The sequence below is a fragment of the Hypanus sabinus genome, chromosome 10 (genome assembly GCF_030144855.1).
Source record: "Hypanus sabinus isolate sHypSab1 chromosome 10, sHypSab1.hap1, whole genome shotgun sequence".
NCBI classification, from domain to species: domain Eukaryota; kingdom Metazoa; phylum Chordata; class Chondrichthyes; order Myliobatiformes; family Dasyatidae; genus Hypanus; species Hypanus sabinus.
In genome coordinates this window covers 111,891,274-111,907,252 of record NC_082715.1, presented here as the reverse complement: position 1 = coordinate 111,907,252, position 15,979 = coordinate 111,891,274, and the positions used below count along the sequence as shown (strand labels likewise).

General features: G+C 39.8%; 1 protein-coding gene across 3 annotated transcripts in view; it reads left to right on the top strand.

The window, feature by feature from the left end:
• LOC132400977 (cullin-9) overlaps positions 1-15,979 on the top strand; it is a 314,674-nt gene that overhangs the window by 193,672 nt on the left and 105,023 nt on the right. For 2 of the 3 annotated variants that reach the window (XM_059982629.1, XM_059982630.1), the window contains 4 exons: positions 2,962-3,067; positions 4,255-4,482; positions 5,506-5,635; positions 14,963-15,134. In XM_059982629.1, the coding sequence (XP_059838612.1) occupies positions 2,962-3,067; positions 4,255-4,482; positions 5,506-5,635; positions 14,963-15,134 (636 nt within the window). The remainder of the gene's footprint in view (positions 1-2,961; positions 3,068-4,254; positions 4,483-5,505; positions 5,636-14,962; positions 15,135-15,979) is intronic. The other variant, XM_059982631.1, reaches the window with a different exon arrangement.

Below are 15,979 nucleotides of genomic sequence, written 5' to 3'. Positions count from 1 at the left end.
AGCCATCATAATTAAATCATAAATCCTTCACTAAAAGTAGTTAATCTCCAAAGTTTAAACAAAAGTAGCAGTGGAAAGTGGTTTGTAAAAGGATAGAGAAGAGCCAACAAGCTTCTTATTCCAAGAGCTGCCTAGAAGAGACTCCAGCATGGGGAAATCTTGCCTGACAGATCTGTTGGAATTCTTTGAGGGAATAACAGGCAAGGAAAACAAAGAAGAGTTGATGGATATATTTTATTTGGATGGCATCCCCATTCAGGACCCCCATCATCCTGGACATGCCCTCTTCTCATTGCTAATATCAGAGAGGAGGTACAGGAGCCTGAAGACACACACACAACGATTCAGAAATAGCCTCTTCCTCTCTGCCATCAGATTTCTGAATGGACATTGAACCCCTGAATACAACCTCACTACTTTTTTCTTTTTGCTCTATTTATTTAACACACACACACACACACACATTATTTGCCGCAATTTTCCGGTTTTATTATTAGTGCAACGTACTGCTGCCGCATAACAACAAATTTCATGGCATATACTCGTAATATTAAATCTGATTCTGAATGTATGGGGTTGCTGGGGTCTTTGATTATGCTGTTGCTCTACTGAGGCAGCAAGAAGTATAAGACGGAGTCCATAGACAGCAGTCTAGTTCCTGTAATGTGCGTGAGCTGTTCATGCAACTCTCAGCAATTTCTGGCGGCCATATGCAGAACAGTTGCCATATAAAACCATTGATGCATCCAGGTAGGATACTTTCTATTGTACATCAACAGCAATTGTTAAGGGTTGCCAGCTATATGCCGGGTATGTTTAACCTCTTGAGGAAATAGAGGCGTTGGTGATCTTTTTGGCTGTGACATCAGCATGGTTTTGACCTGGACATGCTATTGGTAATATTCAAACTTTGGATGTTGTAGCTCTCAACCCTCAACTTAAAACCATTGATTTAGACAGGAGCATGTGCACTGCTCACCTTTCTGAAGTTGATGACTAGCTGTTTTGTTAACACTTCGGGGAATGTTGCTATGACACCATTTATTAAGCTGTATCTTTCTATTCTGTGACTCATCGTTATTTAGAAAACAGCTAACTGAAGTGGTATCATCTGCAAACTTGATGGACAGAGCAGAATCTGCCCGTGCAATGATGAGTGTACACAGTTGAGGAAGCAATCTTGTGGAACACCAGTGTTTAGAATAATCATGGCAGAGGTATGGATATCCTTACTGATTGTTGTGTCTGTTAGTCTGGAAGTCAAGGATCCAGTTACTGAGCGAGGCGTTGACTCCCAGGATCTAGAATTTGTTGATGAGTTGCTTGGAATAACAGTCTTGACATCAGAATTGTAGGCAAAAAACAATAGTCTGACATAGGTGTTGTTACTTTTCAGATGCTCCAGTGATGAGTGTAGTGACAGGAAGATGATGTCCGCTGTAAATCTGTTTCAGTGGTAGGCAAATTCTAATGGGTGAGGTTGTCTGGAAGGCTGCTGTTGATTCATGTGACCAGCCTTTCAAAGCACTTCATGATGGTAGATGGCAGGGCAATAGTCATTAAGTTGCATTACTCTATTTTGTTTTTCTTGGGTATCTGGGTGATAGTGGTCTTAACAGACAAACAGACATACTTTATTGATCCTGAGGGAAATTGAGTTTCGTTACAGTCGCACCAACCAAGAATAGTGTAGAAATATAGCAATATAAAACTATAAATAATTAAGTAATTGTAGGTAAATTATGCCAAGTGGAAATAAGTTCAGGACCAGCCTATTGGCTCAGGGTGTCGGACACTCCGAGGGAGGAGTTGTAAAGTTTGATGGCCACAGGTAGGAATGACTTCCTATGACGCTCAGTGTTGCATCTCGGTGGAATGAGTCTCTGGCTGAATGTACTCCACTGCCTAACCAGTACATTATAGAGTGGATGGGAGTCATTGTCCAAGATGACATACAACTTGGACAGCATCCTCTTTTCAGACACCACCGTCAGAGAGTCCAGTTCCACCCCCACAACATGAATGATTTTTGTTGATTCTGTTGGTGTCTGCTACCCTCAGCCTGCTGCCCCAGCACACAACAGCAAACATGATAGCACTGGCCACCACAGACTTATAGAACATCCTCAGCATCGTCCAGCAGATGTTAAAGGACCTCAGTCTCCTCAGAAAGCAGAGACGGCTCTGACCCTTCTTGTAGACAGCCTCAGTGTTCTTTGACCAGTCCCATCAAGCAGGTGGGAACCATAGCTCAAGCAGGGAAAGGATAACAATGTTGCAAATACGCTTGCCAAACTGATCCTCACAGATTCTAATGACCTGACCAGGGACATTATCCAGTCCTGATCCTTCCTATAGGTTCACCCTCCAGAAGATTGATCTTGCATCTGTGATAATAACTCTAGAGTCAGGTGCAATGGAGACTGGATGGAGTGAATAAACTGCGTAATGCATGTAATGCAACATGGGGACCCTATCCTGTGAAATTCACAAAGGGATTGTTTCCTGAGCTCTGCCAGAGTCCAGTGGTGTGTTAACTGTGATTTTTGTTGCTTGTTTCTGTACTTGCTGAGTCTATTATACACTGCTGTCCAGTAGATGGCAGTAGTCTCCTTGTACATCCCTCATGCTAGCTCATTGCACTGCGCTGGGATCTACAGTGTGGTGACCATTGCAAAACCATCATGATTAAAGATCCTGTTGCTGCTCAGCATCCCTTTTTATACGGCAATACTGTGATAAATTGCATCTCAGTAATTGGCTCAGTGCCAGCAGGGAATTGTTTATTATTTTTCTGGTCTGTGTGACCTTTTATTGGATTTTGCCACAATTGTTGGAAGAAGGTTTAAAAACCATCCTTTGCTTCAAAATTGCTGTCTTCAATAATTCTATGAGAATGAAACAATTTATTGACCAATAATCTAAATGTTGTCTATTTTTGATGGCCTTTTTTTTTTTCAGAATTCTGAGCAAATTTTTGGATAATTATCAGGAAGACTTGTTGCCCTGGCATGAAAGTATTGAACCATGTTTGTCATCCATGACTGCCTTCAGTAATGACCGAGAGGTATGAAGCCTAGATTCCTAGTTTGTGTTATTAATGCAGTTGATGTCAGTTGATTGTTCTTCCTAAGGCACAATATTTTTCACTGTTCACCTCTTTTATCAATACATGCACTTGATTCAAGCACTGTTTGTAATTCATGTTGCTTTTCCTGGGTGTCTGTTATAGATTGGATTCCTGTCTTTACATTCTTTTCTACTCAGCATAAACATTTGAAGGTTGGCATCGACTTATCGCTGATTTGCATCATTTTATTTCCTTTTGGTCTTGGCATTAAATTGCTTTTTGTGTTCATCCTTGACTCACATTTCTCAATTATATCAATATTCAAAGATTGATATATGTGTCACTGGCAGTGTTATAAGTAAAATTGTAATACAAAATTGAATTATTTGTTACTAGCTCGAACTAAAATAGTTTAACTGTTAGCTTTATGCTGTTCATTAGAGATGACAGATATTCCACAGTTTTAGATAATTGATACCAGAAAGTAACCAGTGGAGTAATTACCAGCTGGAGTAATTGCTGTTTGCTTCTACCTGAATTAATTATTTTATACAAATCAAGTAAGTAATTTTAAGGTACAAAAACTGGAAATCTGATTAAATGAATCTGATCAGGATAGAGGGGAAATAGAGTTTAATATTTCATATTGCTGTTCTTCACAAATGAAAAATGAAATAATAATTTTATGGATCAAATGGGGAGGAGAGAACAAAAGGGAAAATCTGATTGAATGCCGGGGAGGATGAGTGCAAGATGAAAGAGGGTGGTAATGGGATGAGAGTTCAAACTATTTTTATTATTGCAATAAATATATGTCACCATATACAAACCTGAGGTTCTTTTACTTGCTAGCATTCTCAATAAATATGTAATAGAATAATAACTGAAATAGAATCAATAAATAGAATAAATCAAAGACCACACCAACTTGGGTGTTCAACCAGTGTGCAAAAGACAACAAAATGGAAGTTCAGAAAGAAAGGAAAAAGATGGAATGGGATAGGAATTTGTCCATCAATGTGCCCTGGCTGAAGTTGATTAATTCACTGTTATCTGAGGTAAAATCATAGATTTTCCTTGTTTGTGTAAATTTATGAGGTAGTTCACTGACTCAGCAGGTGTTGTTAATTCAGCAAGTAAACCTCCCAATTTCATGTGATTGAAGTTATTCTTTTTTCCTTCAGGTGTTGCAAGATTTTATACGGTTTCTACACAGGCTAGCTACGGTGAACAAAGATTACGCAGTAGTCATGTGTCGGCTTGGTTCAAAGGAAGCACTGTCTAAGGCATTAGACAAGCACAGTTCAGCTTTATTGCTGGCTGCAGAGCTCCGAGATTTGGTCAGTGACTGTGAAAAATATGCCAGCCTATACAAGAAAATGACCACTAGTATACTCGCTGGATGTATACAGGTATGTGAAGTGGTTCTGCGTGGTTCCTCGTCCAGTGAATTACTTTTCACCATTTTATGATAAAAATGTTGATTGTTGCAGTGGAGCACATTTATGCAGTGGTAGACCTTCCAGCAATTGCTTTATTGAATTTAGGAATATGTTTAAAAATTAATTGATCATTGTGTCAAGTCTGAGCTTGTCCTGATCCGATGTATGTCTTCATTATGAATTGATGGAGAGTCGATTGGCACCAGATGTGGAGTACATCATGGATAATTGCTGTTTTCTTCTTTAGTTGCCTCAGAGACCTTATTTCCACACCTGGCTGAACTACAATGACAGACCTACAGATGCACAATTGAAATATTTCTGTGTGATGTGGCTCTGCATTACCCCAAGTAGTGCATTTGCCCACTAAGCATTCCAGAGGAGATAGGTTGGTTCAGTGTTTGAACCCTAATATTCTACTCTGGGAGCTTATTATCTCTCCTGCCCTTACTTTTTCAAAATCAGTTTAAAATGGAATTCAGCAAGTCCTTAAAGTATTTATCAGAGAAATTTGAATTTGAGTTCTTATTACCTGCTGCAGCAGATGATATAGCTGTAGATAAAAAAAAATGTTGCTATCTGTCTCAGTTGGGAATACCTTAACACAGTTTATATCCTTGCAAGGATATAAATAACTTTAATAATTTCCATTCCCAATAAATTATTTTCTTCCAAAGGACCAGTATAGCAATGGTTTTGAAGACATTTCTTTCTCACCTAAGCCCATTGTGGCAAAGATACTTTATAAACTTAGGCCTGACAAAGATGGAAAAAGTTTTGAGCCTTATTCTACATGGTCCACATGCAGTGATATTCCACAATAGTATCTTTAGATACTTCACATGTGAGTTTAGAGCACTGGCCTTCCTTCCTCCCCTGCAAATTGGAATCTAAGGTGCCCAATATCAGTTATGTTCCTAAGCACCTTTGAATAAGAAGACTGAATTTTCCTCATACCCTAAGCATGCATATTTGTTGTTTTTTTTCTTGCAGATGGTTTTGGGACAAATTGAGGAACATAGACGTAGTCATCAACCAATCAATATCCCTTTCTTTGATGTATTCCTGAGGAACCTTTGTCAAGGTCTGTCCGAGCGGCTCAATGATAACAGACTGAATCACGGCAAGTTTAAATTATGTGTGGAGCTAAAAGAAAGCATCTGGTTTCTTGATGAAGTGAAGATAACTTAAAATCAATATTGCTGACAGAAATATGCAGTTGAAACTCATTGCAGCACACTGAGTTTAATTCATTCAATCTTGCATTAAATTGTATGGAGCATAACTCCTGAATGTTCGGGAGGCACATCAAGTGCTATCCCGGAACAAATTAGTAAGTTGTATTTCAGGTAAGCATTTGTAATTTGTTCCACAAACTAGTGAGAATGCTGTGGGACTACTCCCAGAAGTAGCAGACTATAGATGGAGCCAGATAATACTACACTCAGACGATCAGCTCCCCAGTCTTGACTTACCTAGTCCTGAGTGTTGATAGATGACTAAACAGCTAATTACTTTCTTAACAATGGAGGAACCTGCATAAATCTATTATGGAAGGCTGAAATATTTGCAAATCAAATATTAAAAGGTGATCCATCTTGGCTTTCTTCAGCCTTTGTGATCATAGGGACCAATCTTAGTGAAATCCACATGATATAAAGTAGTGGGTGAGTTTGAGGAAATGACGTATTCTTGCAAAAAAAGTGTAACAAGTCCTCCCTGTCATTGAGTGCCCACCCCAGACTGTAATCTTTTGTGCTACTGTTGACCAGTTCAGTGGCACCAGCCACACAAAACTATTTAGCACTACCTCCACGGGGATTCAGGGATAGACATTAAAATATAGGCCTTTCTTACAGCTCCCAACAGCCTGTGAAAGAAAGAATAAATTCTTAACTAATATTCTAATGATCGCATCTGAAGGATTATTTGGTTTTATGGTCATTTAATTGGAATTGCTTCTAGACAAGTATTATTCTTGCTATCAGAATCTATATGCTGAAATTTAAAGATCTTGCAAAGTTAAAGCGAAAGTATGGAGATGACCTAAGTTTATAAAGAAACATCCAAAAATTCATTGAAGCAAATACGTCCATTTGCAAATGGCATCTTATACATGGAACAGCACAGAATTGAGAAGGGGAGAGAGTGAGGTTCCACTCAGAACCAACCAGCTTTCTGTGAAAGAAGTCAGCACATAGTAAAAGCGATGGATATTGCACTTGTTCTATTCACTGTTACAGGATAAATCCTGACTTGCATTTTAACCGCTGTAATCATATTAACAAGTGATCTGGACAATTTCTTTCAGTTTAAAGAAGTAGCTTGTTTTTTATTTACTTCACTGATTTGACCTATTTACTCCCTGCCTCCCCCCCACCCGGCATTCTGACACCACTTTCTTTCATTTTGGAACCATTAGGTGGCATCTTGCAGTGGTTGATTGGGTGAGATTGTATGTAAGTAAGGAGCAATTGTCAATTGAGAGGACTCAAAATGTATGATATCAAAAGTTCAAGGCCCACATGCTCCTGCTGGGGTGAGGGATAAGGATGATAGGTTTTGGGAATCCTGAATAACGAGAGATATTGAGGCTCTGGTACACTGTGCATAAGTAATTGGGAACTAGTGAATCTCTGACGACAAGAAGAAAAGCAGTGCACTTAAGAGATGTTAGGACGGTAAAACGAGAGGCTGAGGATCTGGAAGGCAAGATGAAACATAGAATAAGAGAATCTTTTATCCTTTAAAAGGTCAGCATGGTTGCATGTGTGGTACCAAAAGAAATGGGAGATATTTTTAATATTTCTGTTCAATTATTTTTACTGTGGAGAAAGTGATGGAAGTTAAGGAAATGTGGAGGATAAGTGGTGTTGCCTTAAACCACACACAAATAGCATGGAGAAGCTATTGGAGGCTTTAAAGTGCATTAAAGTGGATAAATCCCTGGAGACCGTCGTGCATTCTTGGGCTTATGGGAAGCTGGAGAAGAAATTGCAGAGACCCTTGCAGAGATTTTTCCTTGCTCTGGCCGCAGAGATTTTTCCTTGCTCTGGCCGCAGGTGAGGTTCCAGAGGACTGGAGAGTGGCTAATGTGGTACCATTGTTTTAAAAAGAGGAGCAAAGACTAATGTGTGACATTGATGGTGTGTAATTGCTGGAGGGGATTCTGAGAGATGGGATGTATTAATATTTGGAGGAGCAGCATTTGACTTAGGACAGTTTATCATGATTGTGTGCATGGGAAATTGTGGCTGGCAAATCTCTTTGGAGAATTTTGAGGAGATATCAAGAGAGTACATGAGGGTAGGTCATGTTACCCAAATGACCTTTACCTTTAGCAAGGTCCCTCATGGCAGATTAGTCTGGAAAGTTAGATCACTTGGGATCCAGGAGAGATAGATTCATAATTGGCTTAGTGTAGGAAACAGAGGGTGACAGTTGAGGGTTGTTTCTCAGACTAGAGATTTGCATCTAATGGTTGCCATAGGGCTCGATGCTTGGACCTTTGTAATTTATATAAATGATTTTGGTGCAACTATGCAAACCATAGTTAGGACATTTGCAGATGATACTGAAATAGGTGTTGTAGATAGTGTAGAAGGTTATGAAAAATGAGCAGCTAGGTCTTTTGGCTGAGGACTGGCAAAAAATGTGAGGTCTTGCAATTTGAGAGATCAAGCCAGTGTGTGAATGGAAGGGCCATAGTGAGTGTTATGGACTCAAGGGACCTTAGAGTGCCGTGTATAGTTTCTGAAAGTGACGATGGTGAAAAGGGCATTTGGCACACTGATCGTTATCAGTTAGGGCACTGAGTACAGGGGTTGTGAAATTATGTTGTAGATATATAAGACATTTAGATTATTGTGTACAATTTTGTCGACCTTGTAATAGGAAAGATTTTATTAAACTCGCAGGAAAAACTTACCAGGATGTTGCCTAGATTTGGATGCTTGAGTTATGAGGAAGGATTGCGTAGACTAGGGACTTTAATCCCTGGAATGTTGGAAGATGGAATATAAGAGCACTATAGCACAGCTGCAGGCCCTTCTCCACACAATGTTGTACCAAACAAGTAAATTTGTAATCAAGTGGCTAATATCCTTCCATTTCCCTCACACTTATGTGACTGACTAAATGTCTCTTAAAAGTGTCTGACGTTTCTACCTTTACGACCACCCCAGGCAGTGAATTCTAGGCACCCACCACTCTGTGGGAAGAGAAATACTTGCCCCTCACATCTCCTTTAAAATTAACCCCCTCACCTTAAATGCATGCCATCTGGTATTAGAGATTTCAATGCTTGGAAAAGAATTGAAATGAAATGAATTGACTTTATTTCTTACATCCTTCACATACATGAGGAGTAAAAATTTTACATTACGTCTCTGTCTAAATGTGCAATCATAGTAATTAATAATTTATAATAATAGAACAATCAATGTAACATAGAAATACACTCAAATCAGCATGAGTTAATCAGTGATGACCTGATGGAAGAAGCTGTCCCGGACCCTGTTGGTCCTGGCTTTAATGCCGTGGTACCATTTCCTGGATGGCAGCGGCTGGAACAGTTTGTGGTTGGGGTGACTCAGGTCTCCAATGATCCTTCAGGCCCTTTCTCACACCTGTCTTTGTAAATGTCCTGAATCATGGGAAGTTCACAACTACAGATGCACTGGGCTATCCACATCACACTCTGTAGAGTCCTACGATTGAGGGAAGTACAGTTCCCATACCAGGCAGTGATGCAGCCAGTCAGGATGCTCTCAATTGTGCCCCTGTAGAAAGTTCTTAGGATTTGAGGGCCCATACCAAACTTCCTCAGCCTCTGAGGTTAAAGAGACACTGTTGTGCCTTTTTCACCACACAGCTTGTTTGTACTGATGAGGTCCTTGGTGATGTGGATGCAGAGGAACTTAAAGCGGCTTACCCTCTCAACCCCAGATCCATTGATATCAATAGGGGTTAGCCTGTCTCCATTACTCCTGTAGTCCACAACCTGCTCATTGTTTTTGCAACTTTGAAGGAGAGGTTGTTTTCTTGACACCATTGTGTCAGGGAGATGACTTCTTCCCTGTAGGCCACCTCGTTATTGTTTGAGATTAAGCCAATCAATGTAGTGTCGTTGGCGTGGGTGGCGACACTGTCATGGGTATACAGGGAGCAAAGGAGAGGACTTAGTACACAGCCCTGAGGGGCTGCTGCGTTGAGAGTCAGAGGGGTGGAGGTGGGGGAGCCCACTCTTACCACCTGTTGACGATCTGACAGGAAGTCAGATATTCTCACTCCACTCTATCTATGCTAGTTGTAATCTTATAAATATCTAACAGATTTCCCCTCAATCTCTGCTGCTCCACAAAAAAACACAGGCTTGTTCCACTTTTTAATTTTGCACGTCTGTAATCCAGGCAATATCTTGCTAAACCTCTTGTGCATCCTCTCCAAAGCCTTGACATTCTTCCTATAATGAGGTGACCAGAACTGTATGCATTACTCCAGATGCAGCCTAACTAGGGTTTTATAAAGCTGCAACATAACCTACTGACTTTTGAACTCAATGCCTTTACTATTAAATGCAATCATGTTATATGCCTTCTTAACCACCCTATCAATCTGTATAGCCACTTTCAGGGACCTCAAGATCCCTCTGCTCATCAACACTGTTAAGGATCTTTACATTTGACCTACAAGGTGCATCACTTCACATTTGGCCGGGTTAATCTCTACCTGCCATTTCTCTGCCCATATGTGCAGCTGATATATCATCATATTAATGTGCTGTCTGATATGTTGTGGGCGATCATAGTCTTCTGTCTTAAATCTGAGAAATTTTGATAAGCTCTTCAAAGCTTTTGCCTGTCCATCCCTTGATATAACTCATGAATGTCGTACGCTGTTGATTTTTCCTGTCACTACAAGATGTTTGAACTTCTCTTTCTGCAGTATGTTCCAAAAATTCCAATGGTTGCTTCCTGATTAATGATATCAGCTCTCTTCTTATGGCTTTTCATAACACTTCCTCATTTGTTACTTTGCCTTCCATGATTTTTCACCATTCTTCTCAAAAACCACGCATTACGAACTGAGGAAATGGCTACCTGAAAATGCTTTGCTATCTTCTTATAGCCTTGTCCTACTTTGTGGGCATCATTTATTCTAATTTTCAGAGTGCTAGGCAGTTGCTTAGAGGAGCCCATGGCTGCTGATTGTTGGGGCAAGGTTTGAGGAGTCAGGTTATTTATAAAGCTTTGAAATTTGCATCACTTGACCTTTCCTAATGATGACTGTGAACAAGCCATAGCCCTTACAAGCTAATTAAGGTCTGAGACCTTGGTAAAAGTTATCTGAGAGCTCAAACCTCTTGGGGTGCCTAAACTTTTGCACAGTGCTCCTTTCCTTTTTTTTCACTTTAAAATTGTACAAAACAAAAATAATACACTAATCTTGCTTAAAATGTTGAAAAGAATGTTTCATGTTTAACTTTATGACTAGGAGATCAGTTAATCTTTTACTTGCTTAGCTATTCACAGTAACAGAGATTTTGACCGGGATGCCCAAACTTTTGCATGCTACTGTACTCTCCCACAACGTCCATACTTATCCTTGCAACTTAAAACTTAAGGAGTTGTAGTCAGTGTGCCTGAAATGTTTATCCACTGAAAGGTCAATCACCCTCTAGGTCCAGTACAGCCCTCCTCATGTTAGATTATCTACATAGTGACTTAAGAAACCCGTCTGGATGCACCTAACAAATTCTGTCCCATCTAAACACCTTGAACTCAGAAGGTTCCAGCTTACATTAGTGAAGTTGAAGTGCTGCATGCACTTAATACTCCCCCAACATTAAAATAGACACTTGAAACTATCCCTCTCATCATGTCTATTACTTTGCTCCTGGCTTGTTTTTTAACTGGTCCTGACATCTACCTCTCTCTCCAACACTCTACTTTCTGGCCTTGTGCTCTGGTTCCAATATCCCCACCAAACTACTTTAAACCCCTCTGAGTAGCACAAGTGAATTTCCCAGCCAGGATATTGGTTCTTGTCCAGTTTTGTTGGAACCCGGCCACCTTGTAGAGATCACTCCTCCTGCAGAAAAGATTCTTATTATCCAAGAACCTGAACCGCTGCCCCCGCACCAGTTTCTCAGCCACTCATTCAACTGTTCTATCATCCTATTCCTGTCCTGACTAGCACACGGCATTGGGAGTAATACAGAGATTATTACCTTGGAGCTGCTGATCATCAGCCTCTTCCTTAACTCCCATACTTACTGTGCAGGACGTTTTCCCCTGTCTTCCTATGTCATTGATGTTAATGTGCACCACAACCTTCAGCTGCTCACCTCCCCTCCCCGAGAATACTCTGTAGCCACTCTGATACATCCTGGACCCATCTGCAGTCACAGAATCTCCTGTCCATCAACTTAACTATTGAGTCTCTTTTTACTAGCTTCTGCCTGACTTAACCTTTTGCTGCTGAACCTCCAAGGCAGCCACAGTTGCCACTAGTCCGGCTGTTGTTGTTGTGCCTTGATAGGTCATCTCCACCCCAGCAGTATCCAAAGGGAATATACTTGATACTGAGGAGAATAGCCACAGGAGAACCCTGCACTAACTGCTTACTTCTGGTTGTTACCAATCTACTGTCTGAAGCCTGTACTCTGGGTATGACTTCAGTAAAAGTTTCATCTAGAAGATTTTTTCCAGCCTCCCAGATGGTCTTGAGTGCATCCAGCTCCTGCTTCAGCTTCTTGACCTTGTCAGTCAGGAGATGAAGTTGGGTGCTTTTCCTGCGGATGTAGTCATCAGGGACACAGTTAGATACTCTGAAATCCCACTTCTTACAAGAGGAGCATCAGACTGCCTTAACTACCATCCTGCTTACTCTTGTTATACCTTTGGCTCTAACTCATTAAGCTTAAGTTCTACAATCAACTAAATGATTCCAAAAGACTGGACTCTCTTAGCTTTTGCCTATTGCTGTCAGAGCCTGTTGAGACAAAGTTCTCTCTCTAATTCTGCTTGCATCCACAATGGCCACTCCACATACAACTTACTACTTTTAATTGGCCCTTGCTAAGTTAATAATAACCCAAGGAATCTCCTACTCCATAAACAAGTCCCGACAGGCCCACCCAACTCATTTTTTTAAAAACAAGCACGTAAAGTCCACAAGGAACTGTCTTTAACTCACTCTGCAATCTCCAGCTCCACGGGCAACTCCCAATAAGCCCTGCTTGCTTTTTAAAACTGAAGATTGAAGGGTGACCAGATTGAGGTATATAAGGTCATAAGTGGCATAGAAAAAGTGAAAACACAGTCTTTTCCCTAGTGAGGGGATGCTAAAAAGAGGACATAGGTTGAGAGGAGGGATTTAACGGGGATCAGGCAGCTTCTTCGTGTAAAGGGTACTGCATACTTGGAATTGGCTGCCAGAAACAGTGGTTGAAGCAAGCTCATTAGCAACATTTGAAAACCATCTAGATCAGTGCATGGATGGGAAAGGTTTAGAGGGCTATGTGCCAAATGGGCAGATGGGACTAGCTTGCTGAATGAGTTGTTTCTGTGCTAATAATATTGTCAAAACAAGACCAAGAAATTCATAAGGGAGAGCACACATTAGGATTTAATCAACTTAGAAATGTTCAAATAAGGTGCTGAAGGAACTCAGTGGGTCAGGCAGTATCTATTGAGGGAAACATAAGGGTTGAAAGGCCTTTTTCCATGCTCTATGATTCGACAGCATATGGCGTGGTTTTACCTGTAATATCTATTACCAAGATCAACTATTTAGATTTGTGAAGTGCAGAAATACAGAGTTTGGATTTGACTTGTAGTTATCAATTAGAGAAGTGTGAAACTGTTAGTATAGAGTATTTTTGTATTTTTATAGACATACTGAAAAAAATGTTACTGATTTTGTTGCTATTACTTTCCAGCTCTTACAGTGGGGCACATAAGAAAATCTAAGTTTCTGATTAGTGACAAATTGACAAGGCTGTACTGTTGCAAAGTCAATGTCTGGTGTGTTAAGTTGTAAATAGGTTGGAAGATACATTTATGACTGCACATAACACAAAGGAATAAATACAAGAAACAAGATTAAGGAAGGGCAATGGGTGCAGTAATCAGTTTATTATTGTCAAATGTGCAGATTTACAGTGAAAAATTATTTTGCAAGCCACCCATTCAGATCATTTTGTCATTTGTGTATATCAAACTAGTACAAAAATAACAATGCTGACAAGTTTAACAGTTATAGATTGTGCCGTTCAGGTAGACAATAACGTGTCAGGGTCACAGTGAGGTGGTTGATGAGATCAATAGTTCATCTTTAGTAAGAGATTAGTTCAAGAATCTTAAAACAATGAAATAGAAGCTGTCCTTGAACCTGGTGTGTGTGTTCAAGCTTTTGTATCTTCTGCCTGGGGGAGAAGAGAGAATGACCATAGTGGAAAGGTTTTTGAATATGTTATTGCTTTTCTGAAGCAGCAGGAGATGTAGACAGAGCCAGCTGTCTCTATGAACATGGGTGAAGTATCTCTAGGTTTGTCGGTGCAAGTCAATAATATAGTTTTGGGGGATCTTTCAAGAGAATTAACAGAACAGCATGTGACAGCAGTAAGGTAAGATAATGTAAGTCTAAAACGTATCATTAGTCTGATGGAGCTAGAAGTGAGAAGTCTCTAAGACATCCATGTGATCATATCTTCAATGTACAATTTTGTTTGTTACTTTGCAGTCAGTATCCTTTAGAAGTAAAGCACCAAAAAAGTACCAATTTGATAGCTAAATGGTGGGTTGTGAGGATACTTAGAGGAACTTTTGGATTGTTTGTTCTGTAGAAAGGATGGCTTAGGGAGTATTCTTGATTCTTAAAGGAACAGGTTAAGAACAAATAATAAACCAAAAGAAGATGAAGGAGAAAATGCTGGGATAGATCAAAAGGAAGCCTCCTTTGTCCAGCCATAATTAGTTGCAGTATCTATGATTCTACATTATAACAAAATGTGGATTTGGAGAATTTGTGTGGTCACTTTGAGTTAAGAATGAACTAATGATTGAGATATTTTAAAAAATGTTTATTTGAACAGGGAAAATGGTGGCAGTCAGAATATTATTTCAGAGCAGCATACCAAAGTATTGGCATAAGTGTATCTTACTTTGTGACATATTAGTGAATCCTAAGCTAAATTCCTCACGTCTAACGTTATTCTTAAACCTAACAAATCTGTGGTGTCATTGATGAATCACTCGAGCAGGGCTGATCTAGATTAGAAAGTTATGCAGACCATTCGATTTGATTCTTGTTAGTAATCTTTAAAACCTTTATAGAGTTTTTGGGAAACTTTATTCAATCCTGAATGTATTTGGATTCTGCAATAATGTTCTTTAGCATACTTTCCTTGCCTGGTAATTACTATATTTCTTCCTTTCTTGCATAGGTTCCAATGTGGAGCTTAAAGAAGACAAATGTTGGGAGAAAGTGGAGGTGTCCTCCAATCATCACAGAGCAAGCAAGCTAACTGACAAGAATACCAAAACGTACTGGGAATCGAATGGTAGCACAGGGTCTCACTATATTAACATATACATGCACAAAGGGGTGGTTATCAGGTACGTCTCTGCATTGGTTTCAACTGGAGGATTCAGTTAGCTTATTTTGTGTACTATACAGTGTCGCTATTACACCATTTTAACGTACATTTTCTCTCCCTTTCTCTTAAAACTTTGAATCTGTCTTCCATGAAGGTAGGATTAAAAGGTCTGTTTCTGTGCTGTACAACTCTATCTCTGTGACCCTTGATATGAAGGAGAAGGAATTGAACAACCAGGTTTGCTCAGCACATAGTAAGAGGACGATGAAAGATGAGTAACATGTTTAAAGTGGTTAAAGCACTAGGGTACATTCTGATTATAGTGTTGTCTTTTGGCAAATTCATAATTTAAAAAGAACTCCAATATAGTTTGTCAACATTTATAGAAGTGCAGATTAAAAATAAGTGGAAGCATAGGTAACATTTAAGTTCATTGTTATACAGGATGGAATCAGGCTATTCAGCCCACGATGTGCACACTGACCAATTCATGCCACCTGTTTTAAGCTCAGCTTCCAGCCGAGCCTCCTTTGCCTCAATGATTCAAGTGTTCTTCTGGACGCTTGATGCTGTAACAGACCTGGTCTCTCCAGAATCTCATAATAAATCTCCATCTTGGGCAACGTCCTGGTGAATCTCCTCTGTGCCTTCTCCTGTGCTGTTGTATGCTTTCTATAGTATGATTTTAATTACCTTTCTTTACAAGGGAAGGTCTGTCTGACCAAGTTGATTTAGATTTTTTTGAAAAGTTGTTAGTCAAGTTCATTAACACAATTTTGGTGAATTGTTTGACAAAGGAAAATGAAGATCTGTAGGAAATTAACTTGGAGGTAGAAAACCCATTTTATAGTGGGTAAAGTTTTG